Genomic DNA, 23,068 nt, shown 5'->3' with positions numbered 1-23,068 from the left:
GTGCTGCGGCGGGCATTCTAGGTGGATCAGGAACAGACAGGGCTTTGCCCAGTTCACTCCCAAGCCAGAACCAGTCTGGAATTCCATCAGGATGTCCTTGATCTCCGATATACCACTTCAGATGTCGCGGACATAGGTTAGTACGTTGTCTGCGTACAGGGAGACAATATATGGGTCTCTCCTAACGGTATGCCCTACGCCTGGCCCTGCTGTTGGAGCCTCTGCACCAGGGGCTCCATCCCTAAGGCAAAGAGGAGTGGACACAGATGGCATCCCTGATGCGTTTCTCTGCTCACTGAGAATCAGACAGAAATGCATTTACCGATCTTCACTCAAGCAGTGGAATCTGTGTAGAAGAGTGATAATCTTTGGAGCCTGCCAGTTATGCCCATGGATGTTAATGTTGAGAGCATTCTGCAGTCTACTGTATCAAATGCCTTCTCTAGGTCTAATACTATACATGCTGCATGGGGCCAGTGGATAGGGGCCAGCTCTATCACTCTGTGCAGCCTATGGACATTGAGTATGATGGATCTGCCGGGGATAAAACCAGGCTGGTCCAAATGAACCAGGTGGGGACGGCGCTCCAGAAGTCGTACCATTATGATTTTGTAATCGTCTCGAGCATAGACAATGGTCAATATAACGATTCACGGAGTGCTGGCAGAAGCCGGCCTTCCATTAACGCAGCCCGATATAGTTCCAACATCCTAGAAGCCAGTAGGTCTCATAGGCTTTATAGAACTCAACGGGCAGACCGTCTAATCCTTGAGTCTTACTCGTGGCAGTGACCCTATAGGCGTATTGACTTGCACTAGGGGATCGATGACCGGCACTGTGACCCTGTTGAGAAAGACTTGGATGTGGGCGTGGCCGGTCTACAGGGGGAAAATCATAGAGGGTTTGATAGTGAGTGGTGAATGCTGCATGTATGTCCACTTGGCTAGTAACCTGTTGTATCAGTGTTGTCCTAATCATGGTGATAGGGGTGACTTGCATTGTGCTCCTCCGTAGCCATATAGCTGGCGGCTTGACTTGTCTCCTGCAGGCATTTTGGCCTGATAGGCCCGGAAATCCAAGCATCTCAGCTGGTTGTTCAGTTGGGCATGATGCTCCATGGCTGTTGCTAGAGCTGGTCATGCAATGGGATATGCTCGCGCTATGAAATATTTTCTGCTTTATATATAATAAATACAAGGCTTCTGCTTTACATATCATTGGTGCATGGCAATTTGTTACAACCCTTGCATTCAGTTACATCTGCAATATTGTGAAGGTCCGAAATCCTCGTTTTGGTTAGGTATGTTGGGTTATAAATTTCAATAAAGGTGCATACAACACAACACAGTACAAAGTGTCAACCTAGAGCCAAGGCTTTCAAACCCTTTATTTGAGTAGAACTGACTACTTGTTCAGAGATGAGGGAAGGGGGAATCCAGAACCTGGCAGCAGTTGGGTCTGCTCTTCTAAACAGATAATTTGTCAGTACCTGTGCTTTCATTTGGTTGGTAAATCTCAGCACTGTTTTTGGGGATTGCAAGCTGTACTTCGCGAACAAAACCTCAGGGGTTTGCTGGTTGCACTGCTTTTTTCCTACTTACAGTTCATTTGGCACTAGTGCATTGATTTGCACACTACAGACACTAAGATTACCTTTCACAGTCCATTCAAGTATACATTTTACAACTAGTCACTAATTGGGAATAAATAAAAATGGTTGTTCAATTATACTAAACAGGTTTGCATGAGCTGCAATTTCAAATTAGTTGCGTGAAGCACTTGATTTCAGCACATGTAAACGTTGTGTGTGTATCATCACTGTATCCATTAAGCCTTTTTTGCCATATTTCACGGATAATGATGAAACTCAAAATTGATTTTTTTGAAACATTAGATGGGCCCAACAATTAGTACTAAAATGTAATATATTTATTTATTGATTTTCTTCCTATCGCCTCGGGTAAGCAGGCACCCTCTTGATCCGTCTGCCCCTCTTGCTGATATCGGGGTCTATTTTCAGGTAATGTCCGAGTCGAGGCTCCACCTAACACCATACACCGGAAGCTGACCAAGAGGTATAATCATCGGACATCATGAACGTCCATCCGATTAAAACAAATTCTAAAATGACCCAGATTCTGCATTTTCCCTATGCCGACTGGACCTATTGTTCAATTCCCTAAAGTATCTCACTGGGTTCCACCTCTCCCGCCCAATTGGAGGTAGAGATTGGCACCACACTTTACATATCTCCCTCCGTGCCAGAAGAATCAAGTAAAATATTAGGAGGCTTTGGAGTTTTGATAGGCTCCCAAAACCGGAACCTTGCTGCACCACGCCAAACATGACGAAGTGGGTCGTACCTCCGCATCCCATACCAAGATGTTAGAAATTGTCTTACCCACAGTCTTCCAGATTTTTTCAAGGGTGAGGCTGCTGGTGGACGTCATCCGCTTCGCGAGCTCCACACCGCTTACATTTAGGTCCTCAGCTTCACCGAGGTCTAGTAGACTATGCAAAGTGAAGAAGTGGTTTCCCTTTAGAGCAACAGATTTGATCACAGAATAAAGCATGCTTACAGATACTTTTCATAGCTCTTCCAACCCCGCACTTGACAAGTATCCTTCCCAGGCCAGATGGGGGAGCTGCATGCTTTCTTCCGCTGCTGCCACCATCTATCCATACCAGCATGAAACCTTCTTTTTTCTTGGGTTTGGATCCTGAGATCCTTTTCCATAGAGTTTACCTCAGCATCAATTCTCCCCTGATTTTTAAGCCAAGCAGATATCTGGTAGAACTTAAACTTAGACAGTGTTCCGTTGGTCAATTGTTGCCAAGTGTCCCAAGAGAGGGCCTTGCCCCTTTCCACCATCTGCTTCCAGTTCAATATACCGGCCTCCCTCACGGGTCTTGCTAGACCATCTAGCAAGCATTCCGGAGTCCTCGGTGAATCCCACACTGGTGACCATTTACTATAGTAAACCGAGCCCCATACCACATTTTCACTGCTGCCTTCAAGCACGTCAACTGCACTTTCTTAAACAATTAGGATCTCCAAACTTATGCACAAAGCCTCATCTCGGCAGGTCATTCAGCATTTCATTATACATAAAACCCACCAATTGAGCTATCTGGGTGGAGCATAAGCATTCTACAATTCTTTCGTTGATACGCCCAACAGTACAGTTGTAAGTCCGGGCACCCTAAACCTTCACTGCCTATTCTCCTTCTCAGCTTCTTCCAAGAGGGTCTAACCCCCTTATTGGCCCCAAAAAAGATGTTATTCTCCCCTGTATATTTGTAAGCGCTTTCTTGTTAAGCTCTAAAGGTATATTGTCAAATAAGTATAAAAACTTGGGTAGAATAGACATTGTAACCAAATGTACTTGCCGTACAGCGTGAGGGTGAAGTTCTGCCACCTTAATATCTATACTTATTGTTTTTGAATTTATTTTTCAAATCTTTAATGCTTTCCAATAATCCAGGAACAGAGTTTAACAGAGAAAGTCTATTAAAGAGAGACACCCAACATTACATTAATAGTACGAAGGAGTAGTTTGTGAGCACGGACAGTAAAGGAAAAGAAGAAATTTCACATCTAATTTTTTCTAAATTATTGGTGATGAATTGTAATTCTGTGTTCTTCTGTTATCCCAATTACCAGTGAGGCCCAGTTTGGTTCTGCACATTAGTTTCTTTAACATTATAAATATGCTATCACTAATGTTGTATTTATAAGCTGTTCGAAGGTTTGGGGATGTTTGAGCTTATAATGTTGCCTATATTACTTCTACCACTGAAATTTTGGCTTCTGTAAGTGTTATCTCTTGTAAAAGTAGGTAAATTAGAATTATCTTCTAGTGTTACATTTAGTCTTCTGACCAAATTCAACTTGGGGTACTGATCATGTTGCCTTTTGGCCTCTTCATAATATTTTGAAATAAGTACTAATTGGGTTAGGTAAGCAGATATTTTTTTTTAAACTTGTTTTTATTAGCATTTCGATATTGCACAATACAGACCATATCATGAGACATATACGCAATAGTGTGCACAAACAGCATTGGAGGTCGAGAATGGGGGAACAGTGGCGAGTGGGTCAGGTCTGTATGGTCCGTGTGCTAGCAGTAGCAAGAAACGTGTGGGGTATAAACTAGGGAAAGAAGCATGTGGGTGCAAAGTGTGCATATGAAAGGGGCGGTACGGGTCTGGTGAGACGTACGTGACTAGCTGTATCGCGGAATCGTAGTGCTGTCAGAGAGGGGGCCTAAGGACTGGGATCATGACTGCGCCGGGGGGCTAGGGGTTGCGGAATTGGGCGGGGGAGTTTCTGGGGCTTTCTCCTGTGTCAGCTGTTTGAAGTTGTGCATTAGCATGGCCCATTCCATGGAGATGGGACGTTTCCGGGCCCCTTTAACCTCTTCTTCGCATAAAGCATCCTCCTCCGCCCACTTACATACTGCTCCCACCCATGCCGCCAAGGGGGGGCCCGCGGGGAATCGACAGTGCATGGCTATGCTCCTCTTTGCCACTAATAGCACTGGGTTAGGTAAGCAGATGAATGACATTTAGGATAGTGGTTAACTTATGGTAATGGGGCCAGGGCAGTACTTAACTGATATATGTGGTTCAGGTAGAAGGTAGAATCAGTCCAAGGTCCAATGTTAGGTCACAGTAATGCGGAATGTCATTATAAAGTGAGGAAACAAATAACTAGCTGTATGTACAGCTCAGCACAGGCTAAAGGATAGATCACCCTTATTACATTATTTTGCCCCACCAACCTGAGGTTCTAACCAGTCTCTAGCTTGCGTCTTCGGGTGTGTTTTCAAGAGTTCGCTGAAGAGTACATAGTTCAACAGCCCTTGGTTGGTTGTCAGCTCATTCAGGCACTATCTAGGCTCTTTATCATCTGTTTCATGTGCCCACTTTACTCTTTAACCCTGTGTTACTGTTGACATTACGGCTGGCATTGTATTGTGCCAGTGGAATCACTGAAGGTTAAAAGAACTGAGGCACACCTAATAGACTTCATCACACAGAGTAAGGGTGTCTAAGGAATCATAATGGTGATCTTTCCTAATAAACTATTTATTTCCATTCTTTGCAAACTGAACTTGAATTAATGATGTTCATCTGCTAACAATATCATTTTATTAAAAACAGGTGTAGATATTGCAAACACAAATATCCTTCTCTCTCCTTAGTAATTTGCTACAACTTGGACGATATTTGGTGGTAGTTCATAGTGTACTCCAAGTCATTCTGTTTTTCCAGCATAATTTACTTAACTGATTTCTTTTCTTTCAGGGCCACATTATCCTGGTCCATCCATCCACCCTGGAAGGCAAGAAAAATATTATGCCAACCCCCCGATTTCTGGAAGGTTCTCTGGACCTGCAGAACTTACAAGAGGCTATAATATGCATTCTTTTGACAGAGCAGGTAAGTTGAAGTGCAGCATATGAACCTAGTGAAGAAAGGTCACCATCATTTTTTGTACACCATTATTAACCTAAACATTGTTTTCTTGCCTGTAAAGGACCAGACTTACGTACATTCTTTTAATTTATGTTGAATTGAGAAGCTTTTCCGGTCTAGAAAAGCTTCCAATGTGGCGGAGGTTTACATCAACTAAGAGCTCACCTCTCTATGGCCGAATGCAATAATTCTGAAACCAAAATTAGATTTTGATGAAACAAGGATTTCAAGATGTTTACCTAGATGCAGTCACCGTCATATTAAATCTGGTTCCTGCCATCGTTAATTGACACTTTGTGTACTAATGTATGTAATGTAGAAGGCTTGTATTTTATTACAGACACAAAAGTGAGTGTTATGTTTCTTTTTTACCCCTAGCTTGAAAGGAAAACTTTAACAATCAAAACATTACACATTCAGTTAGTACTAGGGATGCAAACAAATGGTATCCAGCTCATCACCATCAGAGTCTTACATACCGTTTTCCTCAAGCTCCACATGCTACCTGACCTCATCTGATTTCTGTGGCTGTTCACACCTGCCAGAACTTTTTCTTTGCATCAGACTGGTCAACTTGTAAACCACATTGCCTAGATTCTCAAATAAAATATGCCACACAAGGCATCAAATGTTTGGTAGGATCTCCATGAGCATAGCCAAGCAACAGCTGACATATTCTGCTAACCCAGAAGTCAACAGTTGCAGAACCTTCATCTAAAACAGATATATCCGTAAATGTATACCACAAATATCTGTTTATCAGTCGCATTTCTATCTGTCAAAAAGTATTTGTAGAGCGAGATAATATGCACCACTGTGTCTTTAATAGACTACAGTCTTTTACATTGGTATAGAAAATAAAAAATCTTTTGGAAGACCGCCAGCCCAAATGATGATCATTTATAGTTTTTCCACCAATGCTGAAGCCAGCTTCTCAGTGGACTTAAAATAAAATTCCATGATGCCTCATTTGCTTGTTTGATTAGCGGCTTTCACAAGCCCAGCAGTCCCATCAACAGTAAGGAAATTGAGGAGCTATTCGTGGGGCATGGCATATTCTAACTGGCAGCCCCCGCAGCCAGTGCAGCTATCATGTTTGCCCTTTTATGACTCCAGGGGATATGGTTGCAGCCAAAGCTATGGAGATCAACAAACACACCACCATTGCCTGCTTCCTGCTCTCTAGCCGCTGCAGGCAGTAATCCATTCTGGTTTACCTTTGCAGGGCTCACTCAGCTGGTAGGAGGCAAATTTTGACTTTTATCCCTGGCTGATGTCTTTCACTTTGGATCAATGGGTTCTGCTGATCATTCAAAGGATTTACATCCTACCTTTCATTTCATCCCCTCCATGCATCTCCAGTCTCAGCTCACGTTTCAAGAGACTAGGCTACCGTATTTATGGAGCTGCTTCATTTACTCCTTGCCAAGCGTGCCGTCCAAACCGCGCCGGACTAGGAAAAAGGCGAGGGGTATTACTCATTCTGCTTTCTCATGCCCAGGAAGGATGGAGTGCTCAGCTTCCTTCTGAACCTCCATCCTCCTGATGACTTTTTATGAAAGGGCAAATCCAAAAAGCTTTCTTTGCTCAGGATCTTCCTATTCTTGACACACAAAAGTGGATGGCACCCTTAGTTTTGCCCGATGCATATTTTCATATACCCTTACTGCAGTCCTACAGACATTGATTGTGGTTCACAGTGGGTTTGAAACACTTCCAATATGCTGTTCTACCCTTTGGCCACACCTCGACCCCTTGGGTGTTCAGGAAAGTGATGGGAGTGGTCACAGCTTATCTTTGCAGGTCTAGTGCTGGCGTTTCAACCAGGAAGGTCATTAGGAGACATTCTTTCAGCGATGAGCCACAGGCCTCCTACACATTTTCCTACCATGATTTGCTATTTGAAGTGGTAGATGTGATCCATGCAGCTAGACTCCTCCAAATCCATATACACAAGGTGCCGGTAGACGTTTGTAGCTTTGCAGTGGACACAGTTAACGGTTACATTTCAGCCCTTTTTGCTTTTTTTTATGGCTGTCAGACCAGCCTCCCCTCTTTAAATCACGTTATATTGTGTTTTCTGAAATGCTTGACGCATATAATTCCTTTTAAACCCTTCTTAATGTCTTGATTGCTCCGTTCGTGCTTCCCGCGCAACTGTTTTTGTTTAAATGCTGTAAAGCCTGCCCACAATTGTTCGAAAACTGTAGACACCACAACTGAAACCTTTGTACAATTCCACCTTTCCCTTCAAATTAGTGTGGCCCGGGCCGCTTTTCTGACTAAAGTGGTATTTCCCTTTTACGCATGAGGAGAGACTCATTGGCTTGATCTCAAGAGAACTCTAAGTTTCTACATTGAACACAATGGGGAGTATCGTGTTGATGATCAGTTCCCTCAGGGGGATAACCACTGCCAAAACACAAAGATGAGAGGACATTGTCGAGGTGGCAGCATTAGCAAGAGTAGTTCTTGTCTTAGACACCTATCAAGCTGCTGTACGAGCATCAGTGTACACATTAACCAGGCATTATTACCTTGAAAACCAGGTTTGTAGAGAGGGTCAATTTGCCCACTCAATTCTGCAGGACTTTTTGATTTGAGTCCTCTCCTCATACCACCTTTTTGGACTGCTTGGGTATCTATTCTAAACATGAGAAATCTGCAGTTTGAAGTATCCATCAGATAAACAAGTTACTTATCTTCGGTGATCATCAGATGAACAAGCTACTTATCTTTGGTTACATTCTTTATGGTACTATATATATCTACTCCTCCTTCTCACTCTTAGGACCACGAGATTTGCCATCTCACATATTTTGTCGGACAAATATGTAGTCAGTCTTTTGCCCCTTTGGTCTAGAAGCATCTCTGGGGAACTTAATGAAATAAAATCAGGCTCCCCCGGCAGACACCTGTCCGGCTAGATTTTTTAAGCTATTAGCCCCTTGGCTCAACCCTGCATTGAACGCTATTTGGAATTTCTCGTTGGTGGTGGGGATCTACCCTACCAGCTGGAAAAGTGCATTTGTTCAGCCAATTCTAAAGAAGGAAGATGCTGATCAAACAGAGCCCAAAAATGTTAGGCCAATTTCTCTTCTCCCTTTTCCGGCTCAAATTCTAGAAAAGGAAGTCCAGAAACAACTAGGGGACTTCTTAGAGTAGAACCATCACTTCCATGACTCTAAGTATGGATTTAGATCCGGTTACAGCATGGAAACTGCTTTATGGAAGTCACAGAAACCATCCGTGAAACTTTAGATCAAGGAAGCTGTGCGATGCTGGTGCTGCTGGACCTATCCGCAGCTTTTGATAGTGTCGCACAGGATTCCCGTAAATAAACTTAAATGTTTAGGGGTGACGGGTACGGTTTGGACCTGATTACGCTCTTCTCTAGAGGTGCGCACACAGCAGGTGACCCTTCATCCTCCTGTTTCCACCTCTAGCCCCCTTGTGTGTGGGGTCCCGTGGGGCTCAGCCTTGAGTCCAACGATTTTTAATGTATACCTCACCCCCCTTGCGGCAATTATTGAACATTATGGGGTGAAGGTCGTCTTGTATGCTGATGATACACAACTGGTGTTCTCTTTCAGAGACCACAGCGAGACGGCCTTTGTCAACTTTAAGCAGTGTCTATTGAATATCTTGACATGGATGAGGGAGAACTGCTTAAAACTGAACACAGAAAAAATGTAGGTCTTGTTTTTTAACCAACCTACCACTCCACGTCCAGAGCTCTGGTGGCCGGCTGAGTAAATCCTCCTCCTCTTCCAGCTGCCTCGGCTAGGAATTTGGGCTTCAAGTTTGATGTGCAGCTGACTGGCGAAGTGCAAATCGCCCATGTCTCTGGGCAATGCTTTTGGAAGCTGAAGGCTCTACGGAGCTTCCTTCACTTTCTGCCAATGGACTGTAGGAAGACTGTGGTGCACGCATTGGTCACCTCCCAGCTTGACTATGCAAACAGCCTCTATTTAGGGCTTCCTGAGTATTTGCTCAGAAGGCTGCAGATTATCCAAATGCAGTGGCTAGGCTTGTTTAGAATGTGCCAATGCGTCACCACATAACCCCCCATCTGCTCAGTCTACATTGGCTGCCCGTGAAATGAAGACTTGAATATAAAGCACTTACTTTGGCCCATAGATCAATAAATGACACTGGTCCGCAGTATTTGAGGCAAAGACTTCAAAAATATAGTAAGAACAGAGCACTCAGATCGAATGACCAGAATCTTCTGGTCATTCCACGATTTGCAAATGCCAGGACTGGTGGCAGGGCCTTTTCGGTTAAAACTGCGACACTCTGAAACTCCATGCCTGAACATTTGAGAAAGACCAAATGTGAATCCATATTTAAGAAAGCTCTAAAAACGTGGCTTTTCGTTTTTCCCTAAGTATCTTGATCTCCTGACTCCATGCCTTAGGTCCACTTCACTACTAGCGCCAGGACACCTCCGTCTGAGGTAGCCGTGCTCTCTACTCGCTACAATAATAATAATAATGGTGGATGCTCTGTCTAACCGCAGATTCCTAGCTTCCAGTTCTGTAGCGTGTACATCTGCACATCCTGACACTATCCCAAGTTTATTTTCGGCTCACTTTCACCTTCACTTTGTCGGAGTTGATCTTTTTCTGAAGGTGCGGAAGAAGAAAAGTAATGCAGAAACTCTGCTCCGTCACTGAGGAGGGGGTGCTAGGTCGTCATGTAGTGAGCCAGCACCTCTATTCGAGTGCTAGATCTACTACTGGTGCCTGGGAATATTCAAATTTGAGTTCTCTGCAGTTAGGTAGTCTTTCCACCAGAAAGTGTTACCAAAGGTAACTTATTTTGTATGTCTCAAACCTTGCAAGAGGCAACATACTAAAGACTGTTTTCCTGCTGCCACCACATCTGCCCACTCATGATGAGATATAATTACTGAGTAGTAGGTGAGATATCGAAATTAACAGCTTGGAAAGTTTTCCAGAGATTTGAGAGGAAATTGGGTGCTTGAAGCACGCTTGCTCGCTACACTCCCAGGACCGAGACTTTGACTTAATAGTTCCACAGCGTTATGTTGGAGCTCCAGTCATGCTGATTGATATGGCATCATCTTTGGTACCGGGCCAAAAACAGAGCCTGAGATTTTTATTCTAGTTGATAAGGAGTCTTACCAAATGGTGAATGACTATGGCATTGGTGTTTTGGTGAGAGGAAGGGTAGCAAACAAACTCTGAGCATCTTTAAACAGGGCAGTGTGAAGCGACTGCTGGAACCATACTAGACACTTTAGTGTCTTCCACTTTGAGTTTGAAGTCACCATCTTCACAGAAAAATCGGTCCCACAATGATATCACCCACATTTTTGCACAACCTGTCTAACGATCAATGTTTTGGAAAGTGAAGCATCAATACCTACTGTGTCAAGAGCAATGCTAAGGAAATTGCGGTGTATCACAGGTCATTCATTTTATCTTTTGAATCCCCTGATGATAGACTGTTGTTGTGCATGCCTCAGGTGGGCCTAATGCTTTCCTGAGCACGCCCTCTAATAGCGAGCCTAAAAATAGATGCATTTGGCTGTTTTAGCTTAACCATCTCTCAGTGCGCTCAGTGGTTTGGCCTGGTATCAATATTCATTGTGGCAACTAATTGAAAAAGCAGTGAAATATGTGCCTGATTATCAAGCGAGAACTCTGAGTCTGTGGTAATGTTTAGTTATTCGATACCTAATTCATTTGTTACAAGAGAGATGGATAGCTCAACAGCAGCAAGGAGTTGTACTTAGCTTAAGACATCTGGTTTTTCAATGGGTGTTAAATAGAAATGCCTTTTTTGATGTGAGGAGGGGGGTCAGAAGCCAAGGTTTGGCAGTGGCCAGTCTTCTCAAAGACCAACCAGATATCCGTGTCCTTCCAGGGGCGAAGGAAAGACAGAAGAGTTGTATAGCTAGAGCTACAGTTCCTTTGGTTATAATGATATTCTAGCATGTGGCACCAGGAGGAGACAGGCAGATGAACTTCCACTTGGAATGACAAGTACTGACCTTGGTCAAATGGGCCCTAGTGTAAATTGGCTACAGTAGGCTTTTCAAGAGTTTTCTTTCAAATTGTCCTTCATTGGAACCCCCCCCCAAAACGTTCTTATTGTATAAAGGAAAACTGGGGAGTTGTGGGCTGTGAATAAAGAGAAGTTCAGGGTGCCCTCGTCCCTGATGTCAATTCTAGCTGCATTAAGTGAAAATTAATGTAATCCCTGCACTTGCAAGATGCTCACATTTGAAATTGGCATAAGTTTGTGAACACAGGGTGCTGACGCGATGCTAAACAACAAAACCCTCAATTCAAAATGGTGTGCTTTCACTCCTCAGTACTGCCTGCAGGGTGATCTGTCAATGGATGTCATTAAGAGAACAGCTAGGCTTTAGTAACGTGGTAACGCATCGAGCAGTACAGAGAAAGTGATAACGAGGCATTTTAAATTGAGCTTGTGACTACCATTTGTTACTGGATCAGGTGCTTTTTGTGACACGTTTGCAAACACAAGGTTGCTGACAAGAGGCTACACAGCAGAACCCTCAGTTCACAATGCTCCATTATGATACATGCCTGTCTGAGTAGGCGACGTACTGTGTATGGCATTAGCCCGTGCACAAAGTGCCATCAACACCAAGATCACCACATGAATGCCTTCCACTCAATGTTCTATTCAACTATAAAAATAACTTAATCTGCAAAGAGTGTCAATATGTTTGCTGCATTGCGTAGCAAAATAGCTCAAATAACTCCATATTGTACTGCACCAGCTATTTATTATGGAGGCCGCTGACTCCTAACTAAACATGTATTTTTCATTCTGGGTGAATGACCAGAGCACAGGCAGCAGCTCAGGTGGATTGGTTTGTGGAGCTTCCCTTCCATACTACAGACCACATCTTCGGGATGCTGGCTGCGGTTTATAGGGAACCAGTTCAGTGATTATAGATTTTTCAATTTACTACATACATTTACAGTGGCCGTGTATTCATGGCTGTTTTTAATATTTTACCACATAACATTTATGAAGCGATCAAATCATCCCAATACGTCCATTGTCGGAAGGTGGTCAGGTATTTATCCAATATCATCCTTTCTGTAAAATAAACTGGCCAACTTGATTCCTTTAATGCAATTTCACAATACTGTACTGGAAACAATGTCAGTGGGTGATCAGAGTGGAATGATGGTGCATACATCATCATTGGTACTGCGGTTACACTTCATGGTGTACGTCCCCATTAGTGGCTGTAAGATACTTTTATAAACTAAGTTCACAATGGCCTAGAAAAGTATAAAGTAAAACTTTCCACCTTGACTCAAATGCTTCCTTGGAACTGCCTAAGGGATTACCTTACAACGATTGCTGTTGTGGTCTACTTCTGCTGGCTACCTCTGGTTTCGCTTGCGTTCATTCCTGGCCCACACTCCTTCCACTGTACATTCCTGGTTCCTCCACCGCCCACCTACATTTTTTTTAAGCACTCTATGAACGTTCATGGGTTTTCTGACTCTCCCTCTTGCATGCACCTTTCTTCCACCACCAAGAACACTCTGTGTTCCTCTCACCACCCAGCTTGTCCATTATTTCCCTCCACTCAGGCTTCTTCTTTAAATTAATTTCTTCCCATTGCCCCACCTCAAGCTCCACAATTGGTTCCCCGCCCAATTTACTTTTCTCCCTTCCCGGCATTGACTCCTCCCCACCCCTTCCCCAAATAAAATTCAGTGCTCCAAGTGTCGTCTGGAATGGTTAATAAAATAAACAAAATGGTGCCTACATTGTTCCGTATGTGCGTCCATGCGTTGCAATGCATGCACGGCATGTGTAGAAGTCTATAAGCATACACGTACATACATAACCTACAGTGTCTTGACACACTCCAACATGCATGCGTTCATAGGATGCCTTTTTTTTGTGCTTATACAGAACATCATTGGCAACTGCAGAGACCAAGATACCGTGAACATGGTTGTAATGATTTCACTTGCTAGCTAAAATGGCAGACAGTTTCCATCTCCTGACTCCACTTTACCCAGATCTTAAAACACTACATGAGGATTTCTCATCTCTTTTCTTAATCATCCCAGACTACACCTACACTTGAGACTAGATGGCCCTTGACTCACCACCAGCTACACCTTTTGCTATGATTTGACCTCCCATTTACTAATCACACTCTGGACTATTAAGACTATTAGGCAGAACCATAGGCTTTACTGGATAACCATGTTATTGAATATCGGAAATTTTTCCCATCCTAAAAACATCGTTTAAACACATAGGCATTTCTTGTGAAAGATGGCCTGCAAGCCATGTGGTGCAGCCATCAGGATACTTTTCTTGCTTTCCCCCAAAGCACTTTAACACGACAATATAAAGTTGGGCCCATAACGTTTTCAGAGGACCTCTATCTGGCACCGGCATACATTTAGCATTTTAGGGCGTTTTGTAATGATAGTGTTATTTTCTCATTATTTCCAGGTTTCTTTTGGGGGAAGATCTGTTCCTTCCTTGATCCAGTGCTTTACAGACAACAAACTAAAGGGCTAGAGATGTAGATAGCCATGACTCCATCTTTTGTTCCTCCCATCTGTTTGTTTTTGACCAGGGTCATTGAATTACCCCAGATTCTCAATCATCCAGTAGATTTGGAGTGTTTGGAGTTGGGTTTTGTCTGAGGCAGTGGACACTTTAAGTGCTTTTTGCCTTTATCATTGCTCATGCTGCTATTTTCTGCCAGTTTCAGGATTTGATACAAATAGGCCTATTGTGGTCTTGGTTATTAATTCTATTTTCTTTCAGATTATGTGACTATCAGCTGCTTATCCTGAGAGTTGATGGCAGCTACTTTCTTTCTGAACCTTCGTACGAAGATCCAGATCTTGTGCCTAACTTTCTCCCCATCAGTTGATGAGTTTCTTCTGAGATTACTACTTTTTCCAGTGTGCAAGGGAACTATGCTCCCTCCTAAAAAGACATAGTTTAAGCATTGCAGGAACTGTTGCAAGTTAATATCTGTGACGGGTCCCCATGAAGTGTGCCTTTGGTGTTTGGCTTTTGGGCTTGGCTCCCAAGTCCTGTGAGGCGTGTACCCTTATAAATCCCAAGGCAATTAGGTAATGTTCTGTATGTCGCCAAACGTCGAAAGAAGTAATGGAAGTAGAGGACGTAGAACCTATTCCGCTCTTGGGGCTGCTTCCGTGACCAGTCCTTGTCGAGGTCGAAGACTTCCAGTAAGGCGAAGTCACAACAGCACAGAAAGATGGAGAAAGTGCGAGGATGTCAGGGTGCCTCTTGGTCTTGCCCCGGTCGCCCACCAAGTAGCTGATTCCACAGCTGATCTCGATGACCTCAAATTTCCTGGGTTGTCGCAACAGATGCCTTTAAAGAAGCCATGCTGCTCATCTTTGGTACTCTTCCAGCTGCCTCTGGTGTGCCTTCAATCCCCAAGAACCCAATTAGTCCTCCAGTCGGGTTTCTGCAAGCAGGTCTGCCATTAGTGCCAACTGTGCCCTTGACTCCATCTCAGGTTCCGCTCCCTACAGGAACAGACTTCCAATCTGGCACCGAAATCCACTAATGTCCCCATGACATCAATGCCGGCGCTGACACCTCCAGAAGAAGATCCTCTTCTTAGACCTTTCTAACTCCAAGCTCAATTAATTAATCTGGGCCTCAACCGAGGCCTGCCCAGACTCTGTGCCAGTGCACCCGGCCGCAGCTCAGTCTGACTCTTACAGAACCATATCTCTGTCTTGGAGCTGCACACCCATGCACCAGCAACTTTTTGGTTCAAGCTGATCTTAGTGAACCAGCCCTTGTAGATGACAATGAAGATGAAGGGATTATTTCCACCCATATTATGATGATGACAATTTATTTATGAACATAGAAGAGGCCAGTGGGTTAAACACTTCCCTGAGCACTGGATTGTGTTTGTCACCTGGACCATCAAATAAAGAGTGACACTTCCCTGGACACTAGGTTTTATTCGTCCCCTGGACCAATAATGGAAGAGATTGTGTCCTTTGTTGTGTTAATGCGACGGGCAGCAGAGTTTTTAGATTTACAACTGCCAGTTAAGGAAATCAAAACTAATGTACTGACAGAAGTTTTGCAACTTGGACAAACTGCATCCAAATCTTTACTTCCATTTAATGAAATCCTGACTGATACTCTTATGGGCACCTTATCTAAGCCTTGTTCATGACCTCCAGTAAACAGGCAGGTTTTCTGGCAGCACTAACCCACACCAAGTGACTCTGATTTTCTTGATGCAGCACCCTACACCAGAATGTTTGGTGGTTTATGCTTCCACTAGTAGGGTGAGCCCCAACTCATACCCTAAGACTCCCCAGACACACTAAATGAATCTACTCATTCAGAAATAAGTGTTTTCCTCTGCCAGCTTAGTTCTCTGATGAGTCATTGCCAGCTGGTTGCTGAGAAGATATTGTCATGCTGTATGAGACATTGTTGACGAGATCTTGCTACCCAAAAAGATTTTCAGGACAACCTGGTTCAAAACATCCAGGACAGTCAGGATTCTGCAAAGTATATAATTTGGTCAGGGCTGAACACTATAGAGTGCTTAGGCAGACCAGTTGCCACTGGTGTGGTGTTTCAGCGGCACACTTGGATGAGATCCACAGGCTTCTCAGGTGACATGCAAGCCTTTTTAATGGACATGCCGTTCGATGGAAACTCACCTGTTTGGTGAGAAGGCCAATTCAGCATTAGAGCACATTAAAAAATGCAGGGCACCCCAATTCTTTTGGGGGGGCGGGGATTAAACAGACCATGCCCAGTCCATCAGGAGCAGCACACTTCCCAGTCCTCCGCCCCTGCAGCTTAAGCCTCCAAGCCACTTTAAGTTACCATTAATGGTACACGGCCATCCTGTGGGAAGCAGGAACAGACATTTCTTCGCTGGGTGACAAAATATAACATCCAACAAGTGTGTCTTTCAGATGGTTCAGCAAGGCTTTGACCTGCCATTACTTTTAGACGCACATCATGTCCAGCCCATATCAGAGCATCTTTCGGAGGAGCATCTGTCCTTCTTGCTCTGAGAAATGCCGCCTCTTTTGGACAAAGGAGCCAATAGTTGGGTTCTTGCCTCAGAAATAGAGACTGACTGTTAGTCCTGCTATTTCCTCATGCCTATGCAGGACAGAGGCCTTCAACTCATTTTAGATGTCCGGCCAATGACCACCTTCTTGCAGAATAAAAAATTCAAGATTGTAACAGTGGCCCAGGTTCTGCCTGCACTGGATTCAGGCGACTGGATGGTGTGTGTGGATGCCAATTTTAATGTACCCAAAAATGCTACTTGCGGTTCAGAGTGAACCAGGAATATTTGCTGTGCGCCCCTTCAGTCTCTCCAGTGCCCCACTGATGTTCATAAAAGGAATGGCAGTATACCTTCTGAGGTTGGGGATTCCAGTTTTCGCATACCTCAATAACTGAATGTTGAAGACTCGCTCACCACAGTCAGTCGTGGATTACCTACAGATGATGGTGAACCTCCTGACATCGCTGGGATTCCATAACCACGTCTGACTCCTTTGCAGAGACTCCACTTCATTGCACCCATCCTGGATATTGTGCAGTTTTGCACCTTGCCTGTCACTACGAGTCCAGGACATTCGGGCTGTTATCCTGATGTTACAGCATTGGTCCTGCGTCTCAATTAGAGATGCTCTGAGGATTATGGGCCTTTTGGCATCCTGCAACTTGCTTGTCGGCTATGCCATGTGGCATATGCTGGATTTGCAGTGGAATCTAAAATATCAGTGGGACCAGCCCCAGGAGAGCATGTCTGATTCCATCCAGGTTTTAGAGGAGAAAGTAGAAAGCCTGGTCAGCTCAGCTGCAGTCTGACTGGCGGCAAAACCCTCTTCACTCAGAGCTGGCAGTGGTGACAGATGTGCCACTACGGGATGCGAAGATCTGGGATAGGTGCCGATCAGAGGACTCTGGGCTTCAGCAGAGGCCTATCTCCACATCAACCTGTTGGAGTTTCGGGCCATTCACCTGGCACTGAGTTTTCCTATCTTCCATCAAAGGGCTCAACTTCTCGTGGACAACACCACCACCATCTGATACTGCAACAATCTGAGTGGGTGAGGTCCCGGATCCTGTGCCAGGAGGCATTTCGTTGTTGGAGATGTCTGGAGGGTCTGATTGTGAAACACCTGGTGCAGTCTTTGATTGCGAGAGCGGATAAACTCCGTTGGAGATGGCTGGTGGATCACAAATTGCGATTACATATAAGGTGGCACTGGGCATCTTCCAATGGTGGGGAACACCATAGCTTGGCCTTTTCGCCACCATTAAAAATGTGCAATGTCAAAACCTATGAATGCTGAAGTGTCCCTGAAGGCTCTCTTAAGAAACACACTCTGGATAAAGTGGAGCACGGTCTCCTGTACACCTTTCTACCACTACCTCTCCTGCTTTGAGATCTGAAGAAGATCTGGAATAACCAGGCCCAAGCCTTCCTAGTGACTCCGGTTAGGGCAAGGAAAGTGTGGTACCTGAACTTTTAAGTATGAGCATTCATCCTCTGATCAGGCTACTGCTTTGGGATGACCTCATGTCACAGCAGCAGGGTTCTGCAACCAAATCTGCACCTCCAGGCATGGAGACTGAGCAGCAGCAGTAGACTACATTTGATCTTCCTCTCAAAGTTGTGTGTGTCATCCTGGCTGCCAGGTATCCTTCTACAAAATCTGACCACGCCGGGCACTGGTACAAGTTTGTCATCTGGTATGCCAACCACAGTATTGATCCATTACAGGCAAAACTGTTAGTTTTCTTATTGTTTATTTTATCGCTGGCCTAGCGAGCACTTGCAGTGGGCTTCTCTAAAGTTTTTCTGTTGGCCCTAACAGCCTTTTAACCTTTACCAGTCCAAACCTCCTTGTTCAAATCACCTGTGTGATGAGGTTTCTAAAATGTTTGACTTGTTTGTTTCTTCCACAATTCTTTGTGATGCCACAATGGAATCTTAATTTGGTCCTCACTTTATTAATGTGCACTTAATTCGAACCAATGCACAGCTGTCCACTACGAATCCTAACACTGAAGACTGTGTTTTTGGTAACTTCAGCCTACTGAGTGACTGAACTCCAAACTCTCTTGGTGCAACTTCCTTACACCACCTTTTCCCCAGGTGAAGTGGTGTTGAGGACCAGGGTGGCACTTTTGCCAAAAAATAGTTATAGCATTTCATAGTGGGCAATCAATCACTTTTCCAAAGTTTTTCTCTTTGCCCAACCCCCTTACATCCATCGGTACCAAAGACCATCAGATGGGCAATCCTCTCTCCGTGGGGTTCTGTGGGGCAAAGAACGGCAAGGCAGTGCAATATGGACTCCATCAGGGTGGATAGTCCCCTGCATTAAAATCTGCTATGCACTTGCCAAGAAGCAGCCTCAGGAGGTATTGGGTCATTTAACCAGGACCAATGTTGCTACCACTGCACTGGCACATGTATTGCCTGTCCTTGACATTTGTCAGGCTACAACATGATGTTGGTACATTTTGACAAAGCACTAATGCCTTGATTGCCAGGTAGGGCATTTTTCCTACTTGGTCCTTCGTGACTTTTTGGAAAGACCCATTACACAGGTCCACCACCTTGAGAAGTACTGTGGTGACAAGTATATGCCCTGTCTGGGCCATACTCTATCTAACCGCAGATTCCTTACCACCCTTCCTTCTCCCTGTTCTGTGGAATGATCTGATATTTAATCTAAAACTGTCCCATATTAGAGATCTGCACACTGGTATCTCTGAATATTGTTGGTCTCCACTTCCAAGAGAATTGAGCGGGTCAAGAAAGAAACTGAAATCGATGCGCAGGGATGGTGCATATATGTGGCTCCATTGTCTCTTCCGGGGTGATACGAAGTCAACGCAGAGCTGCATAGCGCGATCTACTGGTGTGCAAGAACAATGCTTGTAAAATCTTTCGGATCCAGTCTGGCGCTAGGGGATATTCGAGCAATAAGGAATCCTTGGTTAAATAGCGTATCCACCAGAAAAAGCGTTACCAAAGTAACTTGCTTTTCTTTCTTGTATTCTCTCTTAATACTCGCAACAGTCCTTAGATTCTTTTCCTCTCAAGAAGTGAGGTTTCTCGATGTACTGCTTTGTTTTCTAACCAGGATTACTGAGTGATTTTTGTGGGTTTATATACCAAACCAGATGGAATAAACTTAATAAAGGGGAAGAGAGTTGCCAATCACTGGGATGAGGATTTGCTTTCTGTCATAGGTAACATGATGAGAAAGACTTCGAGTTAGAGGAATTAAGATTGCAGAGACGTAGGAATAACATTACACCACAGGTTAAAGCAGGGATACACTCTCTTGCATCTGCTATTAGCCATTTGTGTAGCTCCACGTGCATGGTGGGTTATAGCTCATTCAGACCTAAGGGAGTTCCGTGAAGCATGCGGAGAGCTAGAGTAGACATCATATGTGCCCAAAAGTCCCGTTCTAGCTAATAGATCCCAAGAGATCAGTCCCTACGGTACTCTCCTTTTTTAAAGAATTCAAAAAATACGCTAGGTTAAAAAAAACTGGAGAAAGTCAGTCCTGTATAATGTTAATAGTTGCCCCCGTAGACATTGTTGTTACAATAAAGGAGTTGGGTACCTGGGAATAAATATTACATTAAATGCTGCACACTTTCTGGGAGAAAATCCGGAGGTAGTCCTACAAGACATTCAAACAGATGACATACACTTCCTCTCACCATATTAGGGAGGGCAGCCATTTTTAAAATGATTATTCAGCTGTTGTATGTGATGCAAAATACCACTATGTAACCCTGGACTCCTTCTTTGCATGGCTAACCAAAACATTACTTAGATTGTTGAGTTATAGTTAGGACCTAGTTTCCATAGGAAATCCGCAACATTCTATTTGGAATAACTTTGGCGCCGGTCGACGAATCTTCGCGAAATTCTCCAAGAAGATGGCCTGCTCCACTTCGCTCCTTCCCTGAAGGGTGATTCGTGAAGCGGGGGCCGAGAAAAAAGGGGGGGTCCCAAAACAGGTTTTCCCCATGCACTTTTCCATAGGGACCTTTAAGCGCGTCTACAGCCCGAACTGCTGAACGGAATTACACCAAATTTGGCAAAAAGGTAGAGTTTGGTTTGCAGATTACGCTTTTTGTTAAATGGTGTAAATCCGTGCAGTAGTTCCTGAGAAAATCAAAAGTAAAATCATAGATATATCTGTGGACGAAGTACGGTACGTGTACCCTCCCGAGCACGAGCTTTATGCTAATTGGCTGTCAACACTCCAAACCAGGAAGTGTTGGCAGCCGAGGCACAAGAAAACAGAAAAAGAAACGCGAAAAACAAGTAAACAGGGCAGGGTAGAAACACCCTGCCCCCTTAGGCCTGCTTAGGGGGTCCCACAAGGACTCCCAAGGCCCCCCACAAAATGTACTTTTTTTTTAAAAATCACGGGATGCGCGTAGGGTATGCGTATCTTTCCAATCCCCCCCAAAAAAACGAGCCTGCGCTTTAATGTTAATTAGCCCCCGGGGGGGGGGACCAAATCCAGGGGGCTTTATAAAAATAAAGTGTGGGGAGGCCCAATCCCTCCCCCCACACTGCCCCGGGGACCGCCATCCCCCGGGGCAAAGTATGTATTATAGCGGGGGGGGGCACACGGCAGCCCCAGGGACCGCCACCCCCCGGGGCTTAACTGTATAATGATGAGGGCCTCTAAGGCCCCCCGAGTCCCGTGAACCGCTACCCCGGGGGGGGGGGGCAAATCCCGGGGGCTTTATAAAAATAAAGTGTGGGGGGGACCCAATCCCCCCCCCACACTGCCCCAGGGACCGCCACCCCCCGGGGCAAAGTATGTATTATAGCGGGGGCACACGGCAGCCCCGGGGACCGCCACCCCCCGGGGCTTAAATGTATAATGATGGGGGGCCTCTAAGGCCCCCCGAGCCCCAGGGACCGCCACCCCCGGGGCTTTAACATGATGAATGCGGGAGGGCTCCCAGTTCCCCCCCCCCTCCCCCCTCCGGCGCAGCCCCGGGGACCGCCACCCCCGGGGCTTCTTTTTATAGTACGGTGAGAGGAGGTCTGCCACTCTTTCACAAGGATGATGTCATCAGTGATGCCACTGCCCATGTCATGAGTGATTTAATGTGACATCAGCAGTGCATTGCGGTCGCATGAGTTATAGTTGGCTGAACTAACTATAACGGGGGAATTTCAATGGTTTTGTATGTACTATAACGTGGCTGAAACCTATGATTTTTTCAGTGAATAAATTATATATATAAACCTATGGTTTTTTCAGTGAATATATATATATATATATATATATATATATATATATATATATATATATATATATATATATATATATATATATATATATATATATATATATATTCACTGAAAAAAACCATAGGTTTCAGCCATGTTATAGTTAGGAAGTAGCATTTAAAAAACCTTAGATATTCACTGAAAAAACCATAGGTTTCACACATGTTATAGTTAGCTGGACATTTCCAGATATATGCATATATATATATATACCCTAGAGCTTAGGAGGGCACTCGGCTGGGTTCCTGCCATCTGGCTGTCATTTTCCGTTGCCCTTGTTGTGCAACAAAACTTCTTCCTTGCCTTACACGTCTCGATGCAACAGCATCTTAATCATAGGCATTATATAATGACAGTTGTAGGAAGTGCTCTTTTTATTTTCATTATTCAAATTGATAACCCGCCAACAGTGGGCTTAACACAGTCCATTCCTTGTGCATGAAGGGACATGTATTTCTTTATGAGCATTAATTGTTCCCTTCGTAGGGTCCTGCAACATTTAATAACTTTATCAGCTTGTCACCTTTGTAGGCTTTGGCACAATGAGGAAAATCCATTAAAGAGAGCTCCCTGCGCTGTTCGGTGAGAAGGGTTTCTCTCCTCAGCCCCTCTACGACGGGGCCGCTGTGAATACTTTTGTTATCCAATTGCCCTAGAGCTTAGGAGGGCACTCGGCTGGGTTCCTGCCATCTGGCTGTCATTATCCGTTTCCCTCGCTGTGCAACAAAACGTCTTCCTTGCCTTACGCGTTTTAATGCAACAGCATCTTAATCATAGGCAGGATACAATGACAGTTGTAGTTCCATTATTCACATTGTCAGTCTTCCTCGTTGTGTGTGTGTGTGTGTGTGTGTGTATATATATATATATATATATATATATATATATATATATATATATATATATATATATATATATATATATATAATCTCCAAAGTAAGTGGATTATGTTGTTGACACAGTAAAGGTGAAAATTGTAAGAAGAGTACAACTTGTCTACACTCAGATCCATAAATACAATCAGTACTGGAGGCGGAACATGTGAACTGGCAGAAATTGATAGATAGTGTCTCCATTTTACAATCCAGTTTTAGAAAGCTGTATGTTTTACATTCCGTTTTAAAGAGAAAACTATAATATTCAAATACTTCAAATCCTGCCACATTACTGGACAGCATCATTTCTGTGCAGTAGCAAATCAAGTAA

At 44.2% G+C, this 23,068-nt stretch overlaps 1 protein-coding gene across 7 annotated transcripts in view; it reads left to right on the top strand.

The window, feature by feature from the left end:
- The window catches only part of MIA2 (MIA SH3 domain ER export factor 2), a 626,403-nt gene that overhangs the window by 570,881 nt on the left and 32,454 nt on the right, over nucleotides 1–23,068 (top strand). For all 7 annotated transcript variants that reach the window (XM_078659761.1, XM_078659760.1, XM_078659759.1 and 4 more), the window contains one exon: nucleotides 5,311–5,445. In XM_078659761.1, coding sequence (XP_078515887.1) covers nucleotides 5,311–5,445 — 135 coding nt within the window. The remainder of the gene's footprint in view (nucleotides 1–5,310; nucleotides 5,446–23,068) is intronic.

This window comes from Lissotriton helveticus, chromosome 9, assembly GCF_964261635.1.
Source record: "Lissotriton helveticus chromosome 9, aLisHel1.1, whole genome shotgun sequence".
Lineage (NCBI taxonomy): Eukaryota > Metazoa > Chordata > Amphibia > Caudata > Salamandridae > Lissotriton > Lissotriton helveticus.
The sequence above is the reverse complement of the archived record's forward strand: the minus strand, read 5'-3'. Positions and strand labels throughout refer to the sequence as shown.